At 44.2% G+C, this 26,486-nt stretch overlaps 1 protein-coding gene across 1 annotated transcript; it reads right to left on the bottom strand.

The window, feature by feature from the left end:
- Positions 1-1,707: 1,707 nt before the first annotated feature.
- LOC139697295 (uncharacterized) lies at positions 1,708-19,325 on the bottom strand (the record flags this gene model as incomplete). Its single annotated transcript, XM_071595956.1, has 9 exons — positions 19,026-19,325; positions 18,301-18,763; positions 15,827-16,321; positions 13,353-13,847; positions 10,879-11,373; positions 8,405-8,899; positions 5,931-6,425; positions 3,457-3,951; positions 1,708-1,910 (listed from the first exon to the last, which is right to left on the bottom strand). Coding segments are annotated over exons 1-9 (3,936 nt in total), but the record flags the coding sequence as incomplete, so codon positions are not given.
- Between the last annotated feature and the right edge of the window lie 7,161 nt (positions 19,326-26,486).

The raw sequence follows: 26,486 nt of genomic DNA, 5'->3' as shown, positions 1-26,486 counted from the left end.
AATTTAAAAAAAAAATGCGAAAAACAACAATCTTCCATTATAGAGTGAATGTTTGAGGTGTATAGAAGGCATTTATTTCATTTTTAGAAATTTTAATTTTTCACATTTTTCCATGAAAAGTGCCAATACCCCCCCCTTTGGGTTCTAGGTGAAAATCTCACTCGACACGAATCAAACAAGAATGTTTCCCTGGTGTGTATTGTTGTTCATTTTCATCAAATAAACAAAATAAAACCCAGAATAAATCATTAAAGACAAGAAATGAGAATAAAAGATGCCTCAGCGCAGGTGTTAATGTTAGTAAAAGAGCCCAAATTTCCAAAAATATTGCGAAAAACAACAATCTTCCATTAAAGAGTGAATATTTGAGGTGTATAGAAGGCATTTATTTCATTTTTAGAAATTTTAATTTTTCACATTTTTCCATGAAAAGTGCCAATACCCCCCCTTTGGGTTCTAGGTGAAATTCTCACTCGACACGAATCAAACAAAAATGTTTCCATGGTGTGTATTGTTGTTCATTTTCATCAAATAAACAAAATAAAACCCAGAATTAATCATTAAAGACAAGAAATGAGCATAAAAGATTCCTCAGCGCAAGTGTTAATGTTAGTAAAAGAGCCCAAATTTCCAAAAATATTGCGAAAAACAACAATCTTCCATTATAGAGTGAATGTTTGAGGTGTATAGAAGGCATTTATTTCATTTGTAGAAATTTTAATTTTTCACATTTTTCCATGAAAAGTGCCAATACCTTTCACCTAGAACCCCTTTGGGTTCTAGGTGAAAATCTCACTCGACACGAATCAAACAAAAGGTTTCCATGGTGTGAATTGTTGTTCATTTTCATCAAATAAACAAAATAAAACCCAGAATAAATCATTAAAGACAAGAAATGAGCATAAAAGATGCCTCAGCGCAAGTGTTAATGTTAGTAAACGAGCCCAAATTTCCAAAAATATTGCGAAAAACAACAATCTTCCATTATAGAGTGAATGTTTGAGGTGTATAGAAGGCATTTATTTCATTTTTAGAAATTTTAATTTTTCACATTTTTCCATGAAAAGTGCCAATACCCCCCCCCCTTTGGGTTCTAGGTGAAAATCTCACTCGACACGAGTCAAACAAAAATGTTTGCATGGTGTGTATTGTTGTTCATTTTCATCAAATAAACAAAATAAAACCCAGAATAAATTCCAAAGAAACTGCGGGAGATGCCGCAACAGTAACTTTTAACGGAGTCATCCGCTAATGTGCATTTCAATGCAACAATTTCAGAGCGTAAAAATCATTCGCCTTGACTGGGACTCGAACCCAGATCCCTCAATATCCGGTCGAGTGCTTTAGCCACTTAAGCTACCGAGGGGTCCTCTTAAACTCTGAAATTTTGGGGTTGCGTCGAAAGGGCTGCGTCTCTGGTGGTGCCGGTTGGAGCTGTCTCTGCGCTGGTTGTTGGGGTTGGAAACCCGGCGGTAACCTTAGGATTTCGGCCGGAACCGGAGGTGTTAGACGAAGGGCTTCCGGCCATCCGTACGTTGCCACTGTTAACAGGAGCCTGGCCCTGTTGTAAATAATGTTTTGGAGCACTTCAGACAGCTGCTCATATTCCGCTCCCACGTGCAAGACGAACTCAATTTCATGCACGTCTCTGGGTTTTAAGCGGATAGACGTGATATTCTGTTTGAGCAGGGTGAGAAGCTGGAGTACCTCTTGGTTGCTAGGTGTGTCCAGTCCCGGTGCGGTCGTGGGTCGAAGTGCTGCGAAAGTTGGCGCGGTAATTTGTTGCTGCGAGGCTGGTATGGCTTGCTGCAATGTGGCCATAGTCTGGGTCAGGATGGTGATTTGACTTGATAGGGTCTGAATCTTTTCTTCCAGGTGGCTGGTGTTTGCCATAATTTCTGTTTCTTCTTCTGAAAGAATTTCAAGTTCTCTTTCCCTGATCAGCACTTGATCCTGATCTTCGAACAGGTCTTCCGAACGGGGGCCTTTTGATCTTGTACTAGGCATGTGTTAACTGCTGCTGGCCACTGATTCTTTCGCTTGTTTTGCCAATTTTCTATTTATCTGGACCGACCTCGAATGGCCGCGCGTCCGCCCTTATATACGAAAGCCGTCAAGATGGCGCGATTCCGCATATTTAGGGTGTAGGAGGCACGGCCCGTGAGGGCGCATCGGCCAGATTGGCGTGCGTTGGAATCAGTGACCAGGTCACTGCATGTGACTGATTTTCCTTTATTAACAAAGACATATACATGTTTATGAGAATAGGATTTAGAGCGAAAATAATACCACGTCCTTTTTGCAATGAATACACAGCGGTGGAGTTGTCCACCTTCATATTTATGCATATGTTAAACAGTCTAAACTCTCTTAGTAAATCAAAAGTCATTTCGAGACCCTTTAAGGCGGCATATGCCTCACACGCGTTGATAGATGAAAGCTCAGGGATGGGAAAGGATTGGGAGATGTTCCATTCTTCGATCACCACTCCTCCTTGGGCAAGTGTTGCATCGGTGTAAATGGTGATGTCTTCTGTTGCCCGTGGTAGGGCCACTTTTCTATTAAATATTTCGCTCGTTTGCAACTCGTTCCACCAAGTAATGTCACGTCTAAACACATGGTTGATGAGGAAGGTTGGTAATCTTAGTATCCAACAAACCCAGGCCAAATAGCCTGCTGCTTTGGGTATGTCCACTGCACGTAAACGGGGAATTAAAGGTATTACACTGTAAATTCTTTTCCGCGCACTGCTAGTCAATTGCACAGTGTTGTCTTCCGTATCGATGATTACCCCTAGGTATTTCAAGGATTTAGTTAATGTTGTAATGCTTTTAGACATATTAATTTGTACCCCGAATTCTTTGTCTAGGTAATTGATGATTGTGAAGGGGCAAAATCTATGTTGCGCGTAGATGAGCCAGTCGTCTAAATAACATATGATGTTGACCTGAAAATGTTTGCTCACGATATTTGTACAATCTTCCGCCCATCGCTGCAATATGGCAGGGGAGAGAGAGTGCCCCATAGGGAGCCGAGTGAACGCATAAGTGCTATTACCATACTTGATTCCGTAAAATTTCCAGTGTTGTACATGGATTTGCAGTTGATAGAAAGCACTAGTCAGGTCTAATTTTGCTAAGAAGGCGTTCGGAGGAATTTCCGCGATTGCCCGACCCGGACCTAATAATGAAAACTTTGGGGTGACGTAAAATTTTGTCCATGGGGATAAATCATATATCAGACGCGCACCCCCAGAGGACTTGGGTATGAGAAAGCATTTGAAGCTACATTTCACTTTCCAAGGTACGATTATACCTGCTTTTTGGAGGCCATTGAGATAGACCGTCATCCCGGGCGACACTGGGGTAGGTCTGGATACGAACGGGGCATGCCTGGGTTTAGGCAGTGACGCACCAATTCTTGATATCACTGAATTAACCACTCGATTGTACTCACGTGGCTTGATAGGCGTGACCGCTGGGACTGTGTCTGAGGTGACGTGCAGTTCCTCGAAGAGGGTGTCTAAGTCCTCTGGTAGCTCTTCCTCTTCGTTCTCCGGGATTTCCGGAGGGGCGGTGGCGGTGACTCGCGCTGCTCCTGGGATGAGCCAGCGTCTTGCGTCGGAGTCGTCGTCCTCGGGCTCCTGCTCCGGCTCCGATACCGGTTCTGGGTTGTCCTCGTCGTCCTCTCCACATCCCGAATCACTGTCCTCCGCCGGGAGGGGCTCTGTGTCAGCGGGTTCCCCAGAGTCGACCCAGCGGAGCAGGGCATCCTCATCCAGGGTGAGAGGTCTTTCCAGGATTTGCAGGACGGGGCATTCAGGATCGCTGCTGCCGCCTCCTTGAGGTTCCCCGGCCCCTGCCGGGGTTGCGTCGAAAGGGCTGCGTCTCTGGTGGTGCCGGTTGGAGCTGTCTCTGCGCTGGTTGTTGGGGTTGGAAACCCGGCGGTAACCTTAGGATTTCGGCCGGAACCGGAGGTGTTAGACGAAGGGCTTCCGGCCATCCGTACGTTGCCACTGTTAACAGGAGCCTGGCCCTGTTGTAAATAATGTTTTGGAGCACTTCAGACAGCTGCTCATATTCCGCTCCCACGTGCAAGACGAACTCAATTTCATGCACGTCTCTGGGTTTTAAGCGGATAGACGTGATATTCTGTTTGAGCAGGGTGAGAAGCTGGAGTACCTCTTGGTTGCTAGGTGTGTCCAGTCCCGGTGCGGTCGTGGGTCGAAGTGCTGCGAAAGTTGGCGCGGTAATTTGTTGCTGCGAGGCTGGTATGGCTTGCTGCAATGTGGCCATAGTCTGGGTCAGGATGGTGATTTGACTTGATAGGGTCTGAATCTTTTCTTCCAGGTGGCTGGTGTTTGCCATAATTTCTGTTTCTTCTTCTGAAAGAATTTCAAGTTCTCTTTCCCTGATCAGCACTTGATCCTGATCTTCGAACAGGTCTTCCGAACGGGGGCCTTTTGATCTTGTACTAGGCATGTGTTAACTGCTGCTGGCCACTGATTCTTTCGCTTGTTTTGCCAATTTTCTATTTATCTGGACCGACCTCGAATGGCCGCGCGTCCGCCCTTATATACGAAAGCCGTCAAGATGGCGCGATTCCGCATATTTAGGGTGTAGGAGGCACGGCCCGTGAGGGCGCATCGGCCAGATTGGCGTGCGTTGGAATCAGTGACCAGGTCACTGCATGTGACTGATTTTCCTTTATTAACAAAGACATATACATGTTTATGAGAATAGGATTTAGAGCGAAAATAATACCACGTCCTTTTTGCAATGAATACACAGCGGTGGAGTTGTCCACCTTCATATTTATGCATATGTTAAACAGTCTAAACTCTCTTAGTAAATCAAAAGTCATTTCGAGACCCTTTAAGGCGGCATATGCCTCACACGCGTTGATAGATGAAAGCTCAGGGATGGGAAAGGATTGGGAGATGTTCCATTCTTCGATCACCACTCCTCCTTGGGCAAGTGTTGCATCGGTGTAAATGGTGATGTCTTCTGTTGCCCGTGGTAGGGCCACTTTTCTATTAAATATTTCGCTCGTTTGCAACTCGTTCCACCAAGTAATGTCACGTCTAAACACATGGTTGATGAGGAAGGTTGGTAATCTTAGTATCCAACAAACCCAGGCCAAATAGCCTGCTGCTTTGGGTATGTCCACTGCACGTAAACGGGGAATTAAAGGTATTACACTGTAAATTCTTTTCCGCGCACTGCTAGTCAATTGCACAGTGTTGTCTTCCGTATCGATGATTACCCCTAGGTATTTCAAGGATTTAGTTAATGTTGTAATGCTTTTAGACATATTAATTTGTACCCCGAATTCTTTGTCTAGGTAATTGATGATTGTGAAGGGGCAAAATCTATGTTGCGCGTAGATGAGCCAGTCGTCTAAATAACATATGATGTTGACCTGAAAATGTTTGCTCACGATATTTGTACAATCTTCCGCCCATCGCTGCAATATGGCAGGGGAGAGAGAGTGCCCCATAGGGAGCCGAGTGAACGCATAAGTGCTATTACCATACTTGATTCCGTAAAATTTCCAGTGTTGTACATGGATTTGCAGTTGATAGAAAGCACTAGTCAGGTCTAATTTTGCTAAGAAGGCGTTCGGAGGAATTTCCGCGATTGCCCGACCCGGACCTAATAATGAAAACTTTGGGGTGACGTAAAATTTTGTCCATGGGGATAAATCATATATCAGACGCGCACCCCCAGAGGACTTGGGTATGAGAAAGCATTTGAAGCTACATTTCACTTTCCAAGGTACGATTATACCTGCTTTTTGGAGGCCATTGAGATAGACCGTCATCCCGGGCGACACTGGGGTAGGTCTGGATACGAACGGGGCATGCCTGGGTTTAGGCAGTGACGCACCAATTCTTGATATCACTGAATTAACCACTCGATTGTACTCACGTGGCTTGATAGGCGTGACCGCTGGGACTGTGTCTGAGGTGACGTGCAGTTCCTCGAAGAGGGTGTCTAAGTCCTCTGGTAGCTCTTCCTCTTCGTTCTCCGGGATTTCCGGAGGGGCGGTGGCGGTGACTCGCGCTGCTCCTGGGATGAGCCAGCGTCTTGCGTCGGAGTCGTCGTCCTCGGGCTCCTGCTCCGGCTCCGATACCGGTTCTGGGTTGTCCTCGTCGTCCTCTCCACATCCCGAATCACTGTCCTCCGCCGGGAGGGGCTCTGTGTCAGCGGGTTCCCCAGAGTCGACCCAGCGGAGCAGGGCATCCTCATCCAGGGTGAGAGGTCTTTCCAGGATTTGCAGGACGGGGCATTCAGGATCGCTGCTGCCGCCTCCTTGAGGTTCCCCGGCCCCTGCCGGGGTTGCGTCGAAAGGGCTGCGTCTCTGGTGGTGCCGGTTGGAGCTGTCTCTGCGCTGGTTGTTGGGGTTGGAAACCCGGCGGTAACCTTAGGATTTCGGCCGGAACCGGAGGTGTTAGACGAAGGGCTTCCGGCCATCCGTACGTTGCCACTGTTAACAGGAGCCTGGCCCTGTTGTAAATAATGTTTTGGAGCACTTCAGACAGCTGCTCATATTCCGCTCCCACGTGCAAGACGAACTCAATTTCATGCACGTCTCTGGGTTTTAAGCGGATAGACGTGATATTCTGTTTGAGCAGGGTGAGAAGCTGGAGTACCTCTTGGTTGCTAGGTGTGTCCAGTCCCGGTGCGGTCGTGGGTCGAAATGCTGCGAAAGTTGGCGCGGTAATTTGTTGCTGCGAGGCTGGTATGGCTTGCTGCAATGTGGCCATAGTCTGGGTCAGGATGGTGATTTGACTTGATAGGGTCTGAATCTTTTCTTCCAGGTGGCTGGTGTTTGCCATAATTTCTGTTTCTTCTTCTGAAAGAATTTCAAGTTCTCTTTCCCTGATCAGCACTTGATCCTGATCTTCGAACAGGTCTTCCGAACGGGGGCCTTTTGATCTTGTACTAGGCATGTGTTAACTGCTGCTGGCCACTGATTCTTTCGCTTGTTTTGCCAATTTTCTATTTATCTGGACCGACCTCGAATGGCCGCGCGTCCGCCCTTATATACGAAAGCCGTCAAGATGGCGCGATTCCGCATATTTAGGGTGTAGGAGGCACGGCCCGTGAGGGCGCATCGGCCAGATTGGCGTGCGTTGGAATCAGTGACCAGGTCACTGCATGTGACTGATTTTCCTTTATTAACAAAGACATATACATGTTTATGAGAATAGGATTTAGAGCGAAAATAATACCACGTCCTTTTTGCAATGAATACACAGCGGTGGAGTTGTCCACCTTCATATTTATGCATATGTTAAACAGTCTAAACTCTCTTAGTAAATCAAAAGTCATTTCGAGACCCTTTAAGGCGGCATATGCCTCACACGCGTTGATAGATGAAAGCTCAGGGATGGGAAAGGATTGGGAGATGTTCCATTCTTCGATCACCACTCCTCCTTGGGCAAGTGTTGCATCGGTGTAAATGGTGATGTCTTCTGTTGCCCGTGGTAGGGCCACTTTTCTATTAAATATTTCGCTCGTTTGCAACTCGTTCCACCAAGTAATGTCACGTCTAAACACATGGTTGATGAGGAAGGTTGGTAATCTTAGTATCCAACAAACCCAGGCCAAATAGCCTGCTGCTTTGGGTATGTCCACTGCACGTAAACGGGGAATTAAAGGTATTACACTGTAAATTCTTTTCCGCGCACTGCTAGTCAATTGCACAGTGTTGTCTTCCGTATCGATGATTACCCCTAGGTATTTCAAGGATTTAGTTAATGTTGTAATGCTTTTAGACATATTAATTTGTACCCCGAATTCTTTGTCTAGGTAATTGATGATTGTGAAGGGGCAAAATCTATGTTGCGCGTAGATGAGCCAGTCGTCTAAATAACATATGATGTTGACCTGAAAATGTTTGCTCACGATATTTGTACAATCTTCCGCCCATCGCTGCAATATGGCAGGGGAGAGAGAGTGCCCCATAGGGAGCCGAGTGAACGCATAAGTGCTATTACCATACTTGATTCCGTAAAATTTCCAGTGTTGTACATGGATTTGCAGTTGATAGAAAGCACTAGTCAGGTCTAATTTTGCTAAGAAGGCGTTCGGAGGAATTTCCGCGATTGCCCGACCCGGACCTAATAATGAAAACTTTGGGGTGACGTAAAATTTTGTCCATGGGGATAAATCATATATCAGACGCGCACCCCCAGAGGACTTGGGTATGAGAAAGCATTTGAAGCTACATTTCACTTTCCAAGGTACGATTATACCTGCTTTTTGGAGGCCATTGAGATAGACCGTCATCCCGGGCGACACTGGGGTAGGTCTGGATACGAACGGGGCATGCCTGGGTTTAGGCAGTGACGCACCAATTCTTGATATCACTGAATTAACCACTCGATTGTACTCACGTGGCTTGATAGGCGTGACCGCTGGGACTGTGTCTGAGGTGACGTGCAGTTCCTCGAAGAGGGTGTCTAAGTCCTCTGGTAGCTCTTCCTCTTCGTTCTCCGGGATTTCCGGAGGGGCGGTGGCGGTGACTCGCGCTGCTCCTGGGATGAGCCAGCGTCTTGCGTCGGAGTCGTCGTCCTCGGGCTCCTGCTCCGGCTCCGATACCGGTTCTGGGTTGTCCTCGTCGTCCTCTCCACATCCCGAATCACTGTCCTTCGCCGGGAGGGGCTCTGTGTCAGCGGGTTCCCCAGAGTCGACCCAGCGGAGCAGGGCATCCTCATCCAGGGTGAGAGGTCTTTCCAGGATTTGCAGGACGGGGCATTCAGGATCGCTGCTGCCGCCTCCTTGAGGTTCCCCGGCCCCTGCCGGGGTTGCGTCGAAAGGGCTGCGTCTCTGGTGGTGCCGGTTGGAGCTGTCTCTGCGCTGGTTGTTGGGGTTGGAAACCCGGCGGTAACCTTAGGATTTCGGCCGGAACCGGAGGTGTTAGACGAAGGGCTTCCGGCCATCCGTACGTTGCCACTGTTAACAGGAGCCTGGCCCTGTTGTAAATAATGTTTTGGAGCACTTCAGACAGCTGCTCATATTCCGCTCCCACGTGCAAGACGAACTCAATTTCATGCACGTCTCTGGGTTTTAAGCGGATAGACGTGATATTCTGTTTGAGCAGGGTGAGAAGCTGGAGTACCTCTTGGTTGCTAGGTGTGTCCAGTCCCGGTGCGGTCGTGGGTCGAAGTGCTGCGAAAGTTGGCGCGGTAATTTGTTGCTGCGAGGCTGGTATGGCTTGCTGCAATGTGGCCATAGTCTGGGTCAGGATGGTGATTTGACTTGATAGGGTCTGAATCTTTTCTTCCAGGTGGCTGGTGTTTGCCATAATTTCTGTTTCTTCTTCTGAAAGAATTTCAAGTTCTCTTTCCCTGATCAGCACTTGATCCTGATCTTCGAACAGGTCTTCCGAACGGGGGCCTTTTGATCTTGTACTAGGCATGTGTTAACTGCTGCTGGCCACTGATTCTTTCGCTTGTTTTGCCAATTTTCTATTTATCTGGACCGACCTCGAATGGCCGCGCGTCCGCCCTTATATACGAAAGCCGTCAAGATGGCGCGATTCCGCATATTTAGGGTGTAGGAGGCACGGCCCGTGAGGGCGCATCGGCCAGATTGGCGTGCGTTGGAATCAGTGACCAGGTCACTGCATGTGACTGATTTTCCTTTATTAACAAAGACATATACATGTTTATGAGAATAGGATTTAGAGCGAAAATAATACCACGTCCTTTTTGCAATGAATACACAGCGGTGGAGTTGTCCACCTTCATATTTATGCATATGTTAAACAGTCTAAACTCTCTTAGTAAATCAAAAGTCATTTCGAGACCCTTTAAGGCGGCATATGCCTCACACGCGTTGATAGATGAAAGCTCAGGGATGGGAAAGGATTGGGAGATGTTCCATTCTTCGATCACCACTCCTCCTTGGGCAAGTGTTGCATCGGTGTAAATGGTGATGTCTTCTGTTGCCCGTGGTAGGGCCACTTTTCTATTAAATATTTCGCTCGTTTGCAACTCGTTCCACCAAGTAATGTCACGTCTAAACACATGGTTGATGAGGAAGGTTGGTAATCTTAGTATCCAACAAACCCAGGCCAAATAGCCTGCTGCTTTGGGTATGTCCACTGCACGTAAACGGGGAATTAAAGGTATTACACTGTAAATTCTTTTCCGCGCACTGCTAGTCAATTGCACAGTGTTGTCTTCCGTATCGATGATTACCCCTAGGTATTTCAAGGATTTAGTTAATGTTGTAATGCTTTTAGACATATTAATTTGTACCCCGAATTCTTTGTCTAGGTAATTGATGATTGTGAAGGGGCAAAATCTATGTTGCGCGTAGATGAGCCAGTCGTCTAAATAACATATGATGTTGACCTGAAAATGTTTGCTCACGATATTTGTACAATCTTCCGCCCATCGCTGCAATATGGCAGGGGAGAGAGAGTGCCCCATAGGGAGCCGAGTGAACGCATAAGTGCTATTACCATACTTGATTCCGTAAAATTTCCAGTGTTGTACATGGATTTGCAGTTGATAGAAAGCACTAGTCAGGTCTAATTTTGCTAAGAAGGCGTTCGGAGGAATTTCCGCGATTGCCCGACCCGGACCTAATAATGAAAACTTTGGGGTGACGTAAAATTTTGTCCATGGGGATAAATCATATATCAGACGCGCACCCCCAGAGGACTTGGGTATGAGAAAGCATTTGAAGCTACATTTCACTTTCCAAGGTACGATTATACCTGCTTTTTGGAGGCCATTGAGATAGACCGTCATCCCGGGCGACACTGGGGTAGGTCTGGATACGAACGGGGCATGCCTGGGTTTAGGCAGTGACGCACCAATTCTTGATATCACTGAATTAACCACTCGATTGTACTCACGTGGCTTGATAGGCGTGACCGCTGGGACTGTGTCTGAGGTGACGTGCAGTTCCTCGAAGAGGGTGTCTAAGTCCTCTGGTAGCTCTTCCTCTTCGTTCTCCGGGATTTCCGGAGGGGCGGTGGCGGTGACTCGCGCTGCTCCTGGGATGAGCCAGCGTCTTGCGTCGGAGTCGTCGTCCTCGGGCTCCTGCTCCGGCTCCGATACCGGTTCTGGGTTGTCCTCGTCGTCCTCTCCACATCCCGAATCACTGTCCTCCGCCGGGAGGGGCTCTGTGTCAGCGGGTTCCCCAGAGTCGACCCAGCGGAGCAGGGCATCCTCATCCAGGGTGAGAGGTCTTTCCAGGATTTGCAGGACGGGGCATTCAGGATCGCTGCTGCCGCCTCCTTGAGGTTCCCCGGCCCCTGCCGGGGTTGCGTCGAAAGGGCTGCGTCTCTGGTGGTGCCGGTTGGAGCTGTCTCTGCGCTGGTTGTTGGGGTTGGAAACCCGGCGGTAACCTTAGGATTTCGGCCGGAACCGGAGGTGTTAGACGAAGGGCTTCCGGCCATCCGTACGTTGCCACTGTTAACAGGAGCCTGGCCCTGTTGTAAATAATGTTTTGGAGCACTTCAGACAGCTGCTCATATTCCGCTCCCACGTGCAAGACGAACTCAATTTCATGCACGTCTCTGGGTTTTAAGCGGATAGACGTGATATTCTGTTTGAGCAGGGTGAGAAGCTGGAGTACCTCTTGGTTGCTAGGTGTGTCCAGTCCCGGTGCGGTCGTGGGTCGAAGTGCTGCGAAAGTTGGCGCGGTAATTTGTTGCTGCGAGGCTGGTATGGCTTGCTGCAATGTGGCCATAGTCTGGGTCAGGATGGTGATTTGACTTGATAGGGTCTGAATCTTTTCTTCCAGGTGGCTGGTGTTTGCCATAATTTCTGTTTCTTCTTCTGAAAGAATTTCAAGTTCTCTTTCCCTGATCAGCACTTGATCCTGATCTTCGAACAGGTCTTCCGAACGGGGGCCTTTTGATCTTGTACTAGGCATGTGTTAACTGCTGCTGGCCACTGATTCTTTCGCTTGTTTTGCCAATTTTCTATTTATCTGGACCGACCTCGAATGGCCGCGCGTCCGCCCTTATATACGAAAGCCGTCAAGATGGCGCGATTCCGCATATTTAGGGTGTAGGAGGCACGGCCCGTGAGGGCGCATCGGCCAGATTGGCGTGCGTTGGAATCAGTGACCAGGTCACTGCATGTGACTGATTTTCCTTTATTAACAAAGACATATACATGTTTATGAGAATAGGATTTAGAGCGAAAATAATACCACGTCCTTTTTGCAATGAATACACAGCGGTGGAGTTGTCCACCTTCATATTTATGCATATGTTAAACAGTCTAAACTCTCTTAGTAAATCAAAAGTCATTTCGAGACCCTTTAAGGCGGCATATGCCTCACACGCGTTGATAGATGAAAGCTCAGGGATGGGAAAGGATTGGGAGATGTTCCATTCTTCGATCACCACTCCTCCTTGGGCAAGTGTTGCATCGGTGTAAATGGTGATGTCTTCTGTTGCCCGTGGTAGGGCCACTTTTCTATTAAATATTTCGCTCGTTTGCAACTCGTTCCACCAAGTAATGTCACGTCTAAACACATGGTTGATGAGGAAGGTTGGTAATCTTAGTATCCAACAAACCCAGGCCAAATAGCCTGCTGCTTTGGGTATGTCCACTGCACGTAAACGGGGAATTAAAGGTATTACACTGTAAATTCTTTTCCGCGCACTGCTAGTCAATTGCACAGTGTTGTCTTCCGTATCGATGATTACCCCTAGGTATTTCAAGGATTTAGTTAATGTTGTAATGCTTTTAGACATATTAATTTGTACCCCGAATTCTTTGTCTAGGTAATTGATGATTGTGAAGGGGCAAAATCTATGTTGCGCGTAGATGAGCCAGTCGTCTAAATAACATATGATGTTGACCTGAAAATGTTTGCTCACGATATTTGTACAATCTTCCGCCCATCGCTGCAATATGGCAGGGGAGAGAGAGTGCCCCATAGGGAGCCGAGTGAACGCATAAGTGCTATTACCATACTTGATTCCGTAAAATTTCCAGTGTTGTACATGGATTTGCAGTTGATAGAAAGCACTAGTCAGGTCTAATTTTGCTAAGAAGGCGTTCGGAGGAATTTCCGCGATTGCCCGACCCGGACCTAATAATGAAAACTTTGGGGTGACGTAAAATTTTGTCCATGGGGATAAATCATATATCAGACGCGCACCCCCAGAGGACTTGGGTATGAGAAAGCATTTGAAGCTACATTTCACTTTCCAAGGTACGATTATACCTGCTTTTTGGAGGCCATTGAGATAGACCGTCATCCCGGGCGACACTGGGGTAGGTCTGGATACGAACGGGGCATGCCTGGGTTTAGGCAGTGACGCACCAATTCTTGATATCACTGAATTAACCACTCGATTGTACTCACGTGGCTTGATAGGCGTGACCGCTGGGACTGTGTCTGAGGTGACGTGCAGTTCCTCGAAGAGGGTGTCTAAGTCCTCTGGTAGCTCTTCCTCTTCGTTCTCCGGGATTTCCGGAGGGGCGGTGGCGGTGACTCGCGCTGCTCCTGGGATGAGCCAGCGTCTTGCGTCGGAGTCGTCGTCCTCGGGCTCCTGCTCCGGCTCCGATACCGGTTCTGGGTTGTCCTCGTCGTCCTCTCCACATCCCGAATCACTGTCCTCCGCCGGGAGGGGCTCTGTGTCAGCGGGTTCCCCAGAGTCGACCCAGCGGAGCAGGGCATCCTCATCCAGGGTGAGAGGTCTTTCCAGGATTTGCAGGACGGGGCATTCAGGATCGCTGCTGCCGCCTCCTTGAGGTTCCCCGGCCCCTGCCGGGGTTGCGTCGAAAGGGCTGCGTCTCTGGTGGTGCCGGTTGGAGCTGTCTCTGCGCTGGTTGTTGGGGTTGGAAACCCGGCGGTAACCTTAGGATTTCGGCCGGAACCGGAGGTGTTAGACGAAGGGCTTCCGGCCATCCGTACGTTGCCACTGTTAACAGGAGCCTGGCCCTGTTGTAAATAATGTTTTGGAGCACTTCAGACAGCTGCTCATATTCCGCTCCCACGTGCAAGACGAACTCAATTTCATGCACGTCTCTGGGTTTTAAGCGGATAGACGTGATATTCTGTTTGAGCAGGGTGAGAAGCTGGAGTACCTCTTGGTTGCTAGGTGTGTCCAGTCCCGGTGCGGTCGTGGGTCGAAGTGCTGCGAAAGTTGGCGCGGTAATTTGTTGCTGCGAGGCTGGTATGGCTTGCTGCAATGTGGCCATAGTCTGGGTCAGGATGGTGATTTGACTTGATAGGGTCTGAATCTTTTCTTCCAGGTGGCTGGTGTTTGCCATAATTTCTGTTTCTTCTTCTGAAAGAATTTCAAGTTCTCTTTCCCTGATCAGCACTTGATCCTGATCTTCGAACAGGTCTTCCGAACGGGGGCCTTTTGATCTTGTACTAGGCATGTGTTAACTGCTGCTGGCCACTGATTCTTTCGCTTGTTTTGCCAATTTTCTATTTATCTGGACCGACCTCGAATGGCCGCGCGTCCGCCCTTATATACGAAAGCCGTCAAGATGGCGCGATTCCGCATATTTAGGGTGTAGGAGGCACGGCCCGTGAGGGCGCATCGGCCAGATTGGCGTGCGTTGGAATCAGTGACCAGGTCACTGCATGTGACTGATTTTCCTTTATTAACAAAGACATATACATGTTTATGAGAATAGGATTTAGAGCGAAAATAATACCACGTCCTTTTTGCAATGAATACACAGCGGTGGAGTTGTCCACCTTCATATTTATGCATATGTTAAACAGTCTAAACTCTCTTAGTAAATCAAAAGTCATTTCGAGACCCTTTAAGGCGGCATATGCCTCACACGCGTTGATAGATGAAAGCTCAGGGATGGGAAAGGATTGGGAGATGTTCCATTCTTCGATCACCACTCCTCCTTGGGCAAGTGTTGCATCGGTGTAAATGGTGATGTCTTCTGTTGCCCGTGGTAGGGCCACTTTTCTATTAAATATTTCGCTCGTTTGCAACTCGTTCCACCAAGTAATGTCACGTCTAAACACATGGTTGATGAGGAAGGTTGGTAATCTTAGTATCCAACAAACCCAGGCCAAATAGCCTGCTGCTTTGGGTATGTCCACTGCACGTAAACGGGGAATTAAAGGTATTACACTGTAAATTCTTTTCCGCGCACTGCTAGTCAATTGCACAGTGTTGTCTTCCGTATCGATGATTACCCCTAGGTATTTCAAGGATTTAGTTAATGTTGTAATGCTTTTAGACATATTAATTTGTACCCCGAATTCTTTGTCTAGGTAATTGATGATTGTGAAGGGGCAAAATCTATGTTGCGCGTAGATGAGCCAGTCGTCTAAATAACATATGATGTTGACCTGAAAATGTTTGCTCACGATATTTGTACAATCTTCCGCCCATCGCTGCAATATGGCAGGGGAGAGAGAGTGCCCCATAGGGAGCCGAGTGAACGCATAAGTGCTATTACCATACTTGATTCCGTAAAATTTCCAGTGTTGTACATGGATTTGCAGTTGATAGAAAGCACTAGTCAGGTCTAATTTTGCTAAGAAGGCGTTCGGAGGAATTTCCGCGATTGCCCGACCCGGACCTAATAATGAAAACTTTGGGGTGACGTAAAATTTTGTCCATGGGGATAAATCATATATCAGACGCGCACCCCCAGAGGACTTGGGTATGAGAAAGCATTTGAAGCTACATTTCACTTTCCAAGGTACGATTATACCTGCTTTTTGGAGGCCATTGAGATAGACCGTCATCCCGGGCGACACTGGGGTAGGTCTGGATACGAACGGGGCATGCCTGGGTTTAGGCAGTGACGCACCAATTCTTGATATCACTGAATTAACCACTCGATTGTACTCACGTGGCTTGATAGGCGTGACCGCTGGGACTGTGTCTGAGGTGACGTGCAGTTCCTCGAAGAGGGTGTCTAAGTCCTCTGGTAGCTCTTCCTCTTCGTTCTCCGGGATTTCCGGAGGGGCGGTGGCGGTGACTCGCGCTGCTCCTGGGATGAGCCAGCGTCTTGCGTCGGAGTCGTCGTCCTCGGGCTCCTGCTCCGGCTCCGATACCGGTTCTGGGTTGTCCTCGTCGTCCTCTCCACATCCCGAATCACTGTCCTCCGCCGGGAGGGGCTCTGTGTCAGCGGGTTCCCCAGAGTCGACCCAGCGGAGCAGGGCATCCTCATCCAGGGTGAGAGGTCTTTCCAGGATTTGCAGGACGGGGCATTCAGGATCGCTGCTGCCGCCTCCTTGAGGTTCCCCGGCCCCTGCCGGGGTTGCGTCGAAAGGGCTGCGTCTCTGGTGGTGCCGGTTGGAGCTGTCTCTGCGCTGGTTGTTGGGGTTGGAAACCCGGCGGTAACCTTAGGATTTCGGCCGGAACCGGAGGTGTTAGACGAAGGGCTTCCGGCCATCCGTACGTTGCCACTGTTAACAGGAGCCTGGCCCTGTTGTAAATAATGTTTTGGAGCACTTCAGACAGCTGCTCATATTCCGCTCCCACGTGCAAGACGAACTCAATTTCATGCACGTCTCTGGGTTTTAAGCGGATAGACGTGATATTCTGTTTGAGCAGGGTGAGAAGCTGGAGTACCTCTTGGTTGCTAGGTGTGTCCAGTCCCGGTGCGGTCGTGGGTCGAAGTGCTGCGAAAGTTGGCGCGGTAATTTGTTGCTGCGAGGCTGGTATGGCTTGCTGCAATGTGGCCATAGTCTGGGTCAGGATGGTGATTTGACTTGATAGGGTCTGAATCTTTTCTTCCAGGTGGCTGGTGTTTGCCATAATTTCTGTTTCTTCTTCTGAAAGAATTTCAAGTTCTCTTTCCCTGATCAGCACTTGATCCTGATCTTCGAACAGGTCTTCCGAACGGGGGCCTTTTGATCTTGTACTAGGCATGTGTTAACTGCTGCTGGCCACTGATTCTTTCGCTTGTTTTGCCAATTTTCTATTTATCTGGACCGACCTCGAATGGCCGCGCGTCCGCCCTTATATACGAAAGCCGTCAAGATGGCGCGATTCCGCATATTTAGGGTGTAGGAGGCACGGCCCGTGAGGGCGCATCGGCCAGATTGGCGTGCGTTGGAATCAGTGACCAGGTCACTGCATGTGACTGATTTTCCTTTATTAACAAAGACATATACATGTTTATGAGAATAGGATTTAGAGCGAAAATAATACCACGTCCTTTTTGCAATGAATACACAGCGGTGGAGTTGTCCACCTTCATATTTATGCATATGTTAAACAGTCTAAACTCTCTTAGTAAATCAAAAGTCATTTCGAGACCCTTTAAGGCGGCATATGCCTCACACGCGTTGATAGATGAAAGCTCAGGGATGGGAAAGGATTGGGAGATGTTCCATTCTTCGATCACCACTCCTCCTTGGGCAAGTGTTGCATCGGTGTAAATGGTGATGTCTTCTGTTGCCCGTGGTAGGGCCACTTTTCTATTAAATATTTCGCTCGTTTGCAACTCGTTCCACCAAGTAATGTCACGTCTAAACACATGGTTGATGAGGAAGGTTGGTAATCTTAGTATCCAACAAACCCAGGCCAAATAGCCTGCTGCTTTGGGTATGTCCACTGCACGTAAACGGGGAATTAAAGGTATTACACTGAAAATTCTTTTCCGCGCACTGCTAGTCAATTGCACAGTGTTGTCTTCCGTATCGATGATTACCCCTAGGTATTTCAAGGATTTAGTTAATGTTGTAATGCTTTTAGACATATTAATTTGTACCCCGAATTCTTTGTCTAGGTAATTGATGATTGTGAAGGGGCAAAATCTATGTTGCGCGTAGATGAGCCAGTCGTCTAAATAACATATGATGTTGACCTGAAAATGTTTGCTCACGATATTTGTACAATCTTCCGCCCATCGCTGCAATATGGCAGGGGAGAGAGAGTGCCCCATAGGGAGCCGAGTGAACGCATAAGTGCTATTACCATACTTGATTCCGTAAAATTTCCAGTGTTGTACATGGATTTGCAGTTGATAGAAAGCACTAGTCAGGTCTAATTTTGCTAAGAAGGCGTTCGGAGGAATTTCCGCGATTGCCCGACCCGGACCTAATAATGAAAACTTTGGGGTGACGTAAAATTTTGTCCATGGGGATAAATCATATATCAGACGCGCACCCCCAGAGGACTTGGGTATGAGAAAGCATTTGAAGCTACATTTCACTTTCCAAGGTACGATTATACCTGCTTTTTGGAGGCCATTGAGATAGACCGTCATCCCGGGCGACACTGGGGTAGGTCTGGATACGAACGGGGCATGCCTGGGTTTAGGCAGTGACGCACCAATTCTTGATATCACTGAATTAACCACTCGATTGTACTCACGTGGCTTGATAGGCGTGACCGCTGGGACTGTGTCTGAGGTGACGTGCAGTTCCTCGAAGAGGGTGTCTAAGTCCTCTGGTAGCTCTTCCTCTTCGTTCTCCGGGATTTCCGGAGGGGCGGTGGCGGTGACTCGCGCTGCTCCTGGGATGAGCCAGCGTCTTGCGTCGGAGTCGTCGTCCTCGGGCTCCTGCTCCGGCTCCGATACCGGTTCTGGGTTGTCCTCGTCGTCCTCTCCACATCCCGAATCACTGTCCTCCGCCGGGAGGGGCTCTGTGTCAGCGGGTTCCCCAGAGTCGACCCAGCGGAGCAGGGCATCCTCATCCAGGGTGAGAGGTCTTTCCAGGATTTGCAGGACGGGGCATTCAGGATCGCTGCTGCCGCCTCCTTGAGGTTCCCCGGCCCCTGCCGGGGTTGCGTCGAAAGGGCTGCGTCTCTGGTGGTGCCGGTTGGAGCTGTCTCTGCGCTGGTTGTTGGGGTTGGAAACCCGGCGGTAACCTTAGGATTTCGGCCGGAACCGGAGGTGTTAGACGAAGGGCTTCCGGCCATCCGTACGTTGCCACTGTTAACAGGAGCCTGGCCCTGTTGTAAATAATGTTTTGGAGCACTTCAGACAGCTGCTCATATTCCGCTCCCACGTGCAAGACGAACTCAATTTCATGCACGTCTCTGGGTTTTAAGCGGATAGACGTGATATTCTGTTTGAGCAGGGTGAGAAGCTGGAGTACCTCTTGGTTGCTAGGTGTGTCCAGTCCCGGTGCGGTCGTGGGTCGAAGTGCTGCGAAAGTTGGCGCGGTAATTTGTTGCTGCGAGGCTGGTATGGCTTGCTGCAATGTGGCCATAGTCTGGGTCAGGATGGTGATTTGACTTGATAGGGTCTGAATCTTTTCTTCCAGGTGGCTGGTGTTTGCCATAATTTCTGTTTCTTCTTCTGAAAGAATTTCAAGTTCTCTTTCCCTGATCAGCACTTGATCCTGATCTTCGAACAGGTCTTCCGAACGGGGGCCTTTTGATCTTGTACTAGGCATGTGTTAACTGCTGCTGGCCACTGATTCTTTCGCTTGTTTTGCCAATTTTCTATTTATCTGGACCGACCTCGAATGGCCGCGCGTCCGCCCTTATATACGAAAGCCGTCAAGATGGCGCGATTCCGCATATTTAGGGTATAGGAGGCACGGCCCGTGAGGGCGCATCGGCCAGATTGGCAAATAAAAAAATAAAACCCAGAATAAATCATTAAAGACAAGAAATCAGCATAAAAGATGCCTAAGCGCAAGTGTTAATGTTAGTAAAAGAGCCCAAATTTCAAAAAAAAAATGCGAAAAACAACAATCTTCCATTATAGAGTGAATGTTTGAGGTGTATAGAAGGCATTTATTTCATTTTTAGAAATTTTAATTTTTCACATTTTTCCATGAAAAGTGCCAATACCCCCCCTTTGGGTTCTAGGTGAAAATCTCACTCGACACGATTCAAACAAAAATGTTTGCAGGGTGTGTATTGTTGTTCATTTTCATCAAATAAACAAAATAAAACCCAGAATAAATTCCAAAGAAACTGCGGGAGATGCCGCAACAGTAACTTTTAACGGAGTCATCCGCTAATGTGCATTTCAATGCAACAATTTCAGAGCGTAAAAATCATTCGCCTTGACTGGGACTCGAACCCAGATCCCTCAATATCCGGTCGAGTGCTTTAGCCACTTAAGCTACCGAGGGGTCCTCTTAAACTCTGAAATTTTGGGGCTTTTAAAGGAACTAGATGTTATGACGAAATACCGTACATACAATGTCACATGTATTCACGCGCACGACTAAGACTACATGTGACATTGTATGTACGGTATTTCGTCATAACATCTAGTTCCATTAAAAGCCCCAAAATTTCAGAGTTTAAGAGGACGCCTCGGGAGCTTAAGTGGCTAAAGCACTCGACCGGATATTGAGAGTTCTGGGTTCGAGTCCCAGTCAAGGCGAATGATTTTTACGCTCTGAAATTGTTCCCCAGAATAAATCATTAAAGACAAGAAATGAGCATAAAATATGCCTCAGCGCAAGTGTTAATGTTAGTAAAAGAGCCCAAATTTCCAAAAATATTGCGAAAATCAACAATATTCCATTATAGAGTGAATGTTTGAGGTGTATAGAAGGCATTTATTTCATTTTTAGAAATTTTAATTTTTCACATTTTTCCATGAAAAGTGCCAATACCCCCCCCCTTTGGGTTCTAGGTGAAAATCTCACTCGACACAAATCAAACAAAAATGTTTCCATGGTGTGTATTGTTGTTCATTTTCATCAAATAAACAAAATAAAACCCAGAATAAATCATTAAAGACAAGAAATGAGCATAAAAGATGCCTCAGCGCAAGTGTTAATGTTAGTAAAAGAGCCCAAAAATCCAATAATATTGCGAAAAACAACAATCTTCCATTATAGAGTGAATGTTTGAGGTGTATAGAAGGCATTTATTTCATTTTTAGAAATTTTAATTTTTCACATTTTTCCATGAAAAGTGCCAATACCTTTGGGTTCTAGGTGAAAATCTCACTCGACACGAATCAAACAAAAGGTTTCCATGGTGTGTATTGTTGTTCATTTTCATCAAATAAACAAAAAAAAACCCAGAATAAATCATTTAAGACAAGAAATGAGCTTAAAAGATGCCTCAGCGCAAGTGTTAATGTTAGTAAAAGAGCACAAATTTCCCAAAATATCGCGAAAAACAACAATCTTCCATTATAGAGTGAATGTTTGAGGTGTATAGAAGGCATTTATTTCATTTTTAGAAATTTTAATTTTTCACATTTTTCCATGAAAAGTGCCAATACCTTTGGGTTCTAGGTGAAAATCTCACTCGACACGAATCAAACAAAAATGTTTCCATGGTGTGTATTGTTGTTCATTTTCATCATATAAACAAAATAAAACCCAGAATAAATCATTAAAGACAAGAAATGAGCATAAAAGATGCCTCAGCGCAAGTGTTAATGTTAGTAAAAGAGCCCAAATTTCAAAAAATATTGTGAAAAACAACAATCTTCCATTATAGAGTGAATGTTTGAGGTGTATAGAAGGCATTTATTTCATTTTTAGAAATTTTAATTTTTCACATTTTTCCATGAAAAGTGCCAATACCCCCCCCTTTGGGTTCTAGGTGAAAATCTCACTCGACACGAATCAAACAAAAATGTTTCCATGGTGTGTATTGTTGTTCATTTTCATCAAATAAACAAATTAAAACCCAGAATAAATCATTAAAGACAAGAAATGAGCATAAAAGATGCCTCAGCGCAAGTTTCAATGTTAGTAAATGAGCCCAAATTTCAGAAAATATTGCGAAAAACAACAATCTTCCATTATAGAGTGAATGTTTGAGGTGTATAGAAGGCATTTATTTCATTTTTAGAAATTTTAATTTTTCACATTTTTCCATGGAAAGTTCCAATACCCCCCCCTTTGGGTTCTAGGTGAAAATCTCACTCGACACGAATCAAACAAAAATGTTTCCATGGTGTGTATTGTTGTTCATTTTCATCATATAAACAAAATAAAACCCAGATAAAATCATTAGAGACAAGAAATGAGCATAAAAGATGCCTCAGCGCAAGTTTCAATGTTAGTAAATGAGCCCAAATTTCCAAAAATATTGCGAAAAACAACAATCTTCCATTATAGAGTGAATGTTTGAGGTGTATAAAAGGCATTTATTTCATTTATAGAAATTTTAATTTTCACATTTTTTCATGAAAAGTGCCAATACCCCCCCATTTGGGTTCTAGGTGAAAATCTCTCTCGACACGAATCAAACAAAAATGTTTCCATGGTGTGTATTGTTGTTCATTTTCATCAAATAAACAAAATAAAACCCAGAATAAATCATTAAAGACAAGAAATGAGCATAAAAGATGCCTCAGCGCAGGTGTTAATGTTAGTAAAAGAGGCCAAATTTCCAAAAATATTGCGAAAAACAACAATCTTCCATTATAGAGTGAATGTTTGAGGTGTATAGAAGGCATTTATTTCATTTTTAGAAATTTTAATTTTTCACATTTTTCCATGAAAAGTTCCAATACCCCCCCCTTTGGGTTCTAGGTGAAAATCTCACTCGACTCGAATCAAACAAAAATGTTTCCATGATGTGTATTGTTGTTCATTTTCATCAAATAAACAAAATAAAACCCAGAATAAATCATTAAAGACAAGAAATCAGCATAAAAGATGCCTAAGCGCAAGTGTTAATGTTAGTAAAAGAGCCCAAATTTCAAAAAATAATGCGAAAAACAACAATCTTCCATTATAGAGTGAATGTTTGAGGTGTATAGAAGGAATTTATTTCATTTTTAGAAATTTTAATTTTCACATTTTTCCATGAAAAGTGCCAATACCCCCCCCATTTGGGTTCTAGGTGAAAATCTCTCTCGACACGAATCAAACAAAAATGTTTCCATGGTGTGTATGGTTGTTCATTTTCATCAAATAAACAAAATAAAACCCAGAATAAATCATTAAAGACAAGAAATGAGCATAAAAGATGCCTCAGCGCAAGTGTTAATGTTAGTAAAAGAGCCCAAATTTCCAAAAATATCGCGAAAAACAACAAACTTCCATTATAGAGTGAATGTTTGAGGTGTATAGAAGGCATTTATTTCATTTTTAGAAATTTTAATTTTTCACATTTTTCCATGGTGTGTATTGTTGTTCATTTTCATCAAATAAACAAAATAAAACCCAGAATAAATCATTAAAGACAAGAAATGAGCATAAAAGATGCCTCAGCGCAAGTGTTAATGTTAGTAAAAGAGCCCAAATTTCCAAAAATATCGCGAAAAACAACAAACTTCCATTATAGAGTGAATGTTTGAGGTGTATAGAAGGCATTTATTTCATTTTTAGAAATTTTAATTTTTCACATTTTTCCATGGTGTGTATTGTTGTTCATTTTCATCTAATAAACAAAATAAAACCCAGAATAAATCATTAAAGACAAGAAATGAGCATAAAAGATGCCTCAGCGAAAGTGTTAATGTTAGTAAAAGAGCCCAAATTTCCAAAAATATCGCGAAAAACAACAAACTTCCATTATAGAGTGAATGTTTGAGGTGTATAGAAAGCATTTATTTCATTTTTTGAAATTTTAATTTTTCACATTTTTCCATGGAAAGTGCCAATACCCCCGCTTTGGGTTCTAGGTGAAAATCTCACTCGACACGAATCAAACAAAAATGTTTCCATGGTGTGTATTGTTGTTCATTTTCATCAAATAAACAAAATAAAACCCAGAATAAATCATTAAAGACAAGAAATGAGCATAAAAGATGCCTCAGCGCAAGTGTTAATGTTAGTAAAAGAGCCCAAATTTCCAAAAATATTGCGAAAAACAACAGTCTTCCATTATAGAGTGAATGTTTGAGGTGTATAGAAGGCATTTATTTCATTTTTGGAAATTTTAATTTTTCACATTTTTCCATGGAAAGTGCCAATACCCCCCCCTTTGGGTTCTAGGTGAAAATCTCACTCGACTCGAATCAAACAAAAATGTTTCCATGGTGTGTATTGTTGTTCATTTTCATCAAATAAATAAAATAAAACCCAGAATAAATCATTAAAGACAAGAAATCAGCATAAAAGAATCTCACTCGACACGAATCAAACAAAAGGTTTCCATGGTGTGTATTGTTGTTCATTTTCATCAAATAAACAAAATAAAACCCAGAATAAATCATTAAAGACAAGAAATGAGCTTAAAAGATGCCTCAGCGCAAGTGTTAATGTTAGTATAAAAGCCCAAATTTCCCAAAATATCGCGAAAAACAACAATCTTCCATTATAGAGTGAATGTTTGAGGTGTATAGAAGGCATTTATTTCATTTTTAGAAATTTTAATTTTTCACATTTTTCCATGGAAAGTGCCAATACCCCCGCTTTGGGTTCTAGGTGAAAATCTCACTCGACACGAATCAAACAAAAATGTTTCCATGGTGTGTATTGTTGTTCATTTTCATCATATAAACAAAATAAAACCCAGAATAAATCATTAAAGACAAGAAATGAGCATAAAAGATGCCTCAGCGCAAGTGTTAATGTTAGTAAAAGAGCCCAAATTTCAAAAAATATTGCGAAAAACAACAATTTTCCATTGTAGAGTGAATGTTTGAGGTGTATAGAAGGCATTTATTTCATTTTTAGAAATTTTAATTTTTCACATTTTTCCATGGAAAGTGCCAATAGCCCCGCTTTGGGTTCTAGGTAAAAATCTCACTCGACACAAATCATACAAAAATGTTTCCATGGTGTGTATTGTTGTTCATTTTCATCAAATAAACAAAATAAAACCCAGAATAAATCATTAAAGACAAGTAATGAGCATAAAAGATGCCTCAGCGCAAGTGTTAATGTTAGTAAAAGAGCCCAAATTTCCAAAAATATTGCGAAAAACAACAGTCTTCCATTATAGAGTGAATGTTTGAGGTGTATAGAAGGCATTTCTTTCATTTTTGGAAATTTTAATTTTTCACATTTTTCCATGGTAAGTGCCAAAACCCCCCCCTTTGGGTTCTAGGTGAAAATCTCACTCGAAACGAATCAAACCAAAATGTTTCCATGGTGTGTATTGTTGTTCATTTTCATCAAATAAACAAAATAAAACCCAGAATAAATCATTAAAGACAAGAAATGAGCATAAAAGATGCCTCAGCGCAAGTGTTAATGTTAGTAAAAGAGCCCAAATTTCCAAAAATATTGCGAAAAACAACAATCTTCCATTATAGAGTGAATTGTTGAGGTGTATAGAAGGCATTTATTTCATTTTTAGAAATTTTAATTTTTCACATTTTTCCATGGAAAGTGCCAATACCCCCCCCTTTGGGTTCTAGGTGAAAATCTCACTCGACACGAATCAAACAAAAATGTTTCCATGGTGTGTATTGTTGTTCATTTTCATCAAATAAACAAAATAAAACCCAGAATAAATCATTAAAGACAAGAAATGAGCATAAAAGATGCCTCAGCGCAGGTGTTAATGTTAGTAAAAGAGGCCAAATTTCCAAAAATATTGCGAAAAACAACAATCTTCCATTATAGAGTGAATGTTTGAGGTGTATAGAAGGCATTTATTTCATTTTTAGAAATTTTAATTTTTCACATTTTTCCATGAAAAGTGCCAATACCCCCCCCTTTGGGTTCTAGGTGAAAATCTCACTCGACTCATATCAAACAAAAATGTTTCCATGATGTGTATTGTTGTTCATTTTCATCAAATAAACAAAATAAAACCCAGAATAAATCATTAAAGACAAGAAATCAGCATAAAAGATGCCTAAGCGCAAGTGTTAATGTTAGTAAAAGAGCCCAAATTTCAAAAAATAATGCGAAAAACAACAATCTTCCATTATAGAGTGAATGTTTGAGGTGTATAGAAGGAATTTATTTCATTTTTAGAAATTTTAATTTTCACATTTTTCCATGAAAAGTGCCAATACCCCCCCCATTTGGGTTCTAGGTGAAAATCTCTCTCGACACGAATCAAACAAAAATGTTTCCATGGTGTGTATGGTTGTTCATTTTCATCAAATAAACAAAATAAAACCCAGAATAAATCATTAAAGACAAGAAATGAGCATAAAAGATGCCTCAGCGCAAGTGTTAATGTTAGTAAAAGAGCCCAAATTTCCAAAAATATCGCGAAAAACAACAAACTTCCATTATAGAGTGAATGTTTGAGGTGTATAGAAGGCATTTATTTCATTTTTAGAAATTTTAATTTTTCACATTTTTCCATGGTGTGTATTGTTGTTCATTTTCATCAAATAAACAAAATAAAACCCAGAATAAATCATTAAAGACAAGAAATGAGCATAAAAGATGCCTCAGCGCAAGTGTTAATGTTAGTAAAAGAGCCCAAATTTCCAAAAATATCGCGAAAAACAACAAACTTCCATTATAGAGTGAATGTTTGAGGTGTATAGAAGGCATTTATTTCATTTTTAGAAATTTTAATTTTTCACATTTTTCCATGGTGTGTATTGTTGTTCATTTTCATCTAATAAACAAAATAAAACCCAGAATAAATCATTAAAGACAAGAAATGAGCATAAAAGATGCCTCAGCGCAAGTGTTAATGTTAGTTAAAGAGCCCAAATTTCAAAAAATAATGCGAAAAAATACAATCTTCCATTAAAGAGTGAATAT

Source organism: Hetaerina americana, unplaced genomic scaffold (genome assembly GCF_022747635.1).
Source record: "Hetaerina americana unplaced genomic scaffold, ioHetAmer1.1.p SCAF_719, whole genome shotgun sequence".
NCBI classification, from domain to species: Eukaryota; Metazoa; Arthropoda; class Insecta; order Odonata; family Calopterygidae; genus Hetaerina; species Hetaerina americana.
Note: the sequence above shows the minus strand (reverse complement) of the source record. Positions and strands in the feature narration are given on the sequence as shown.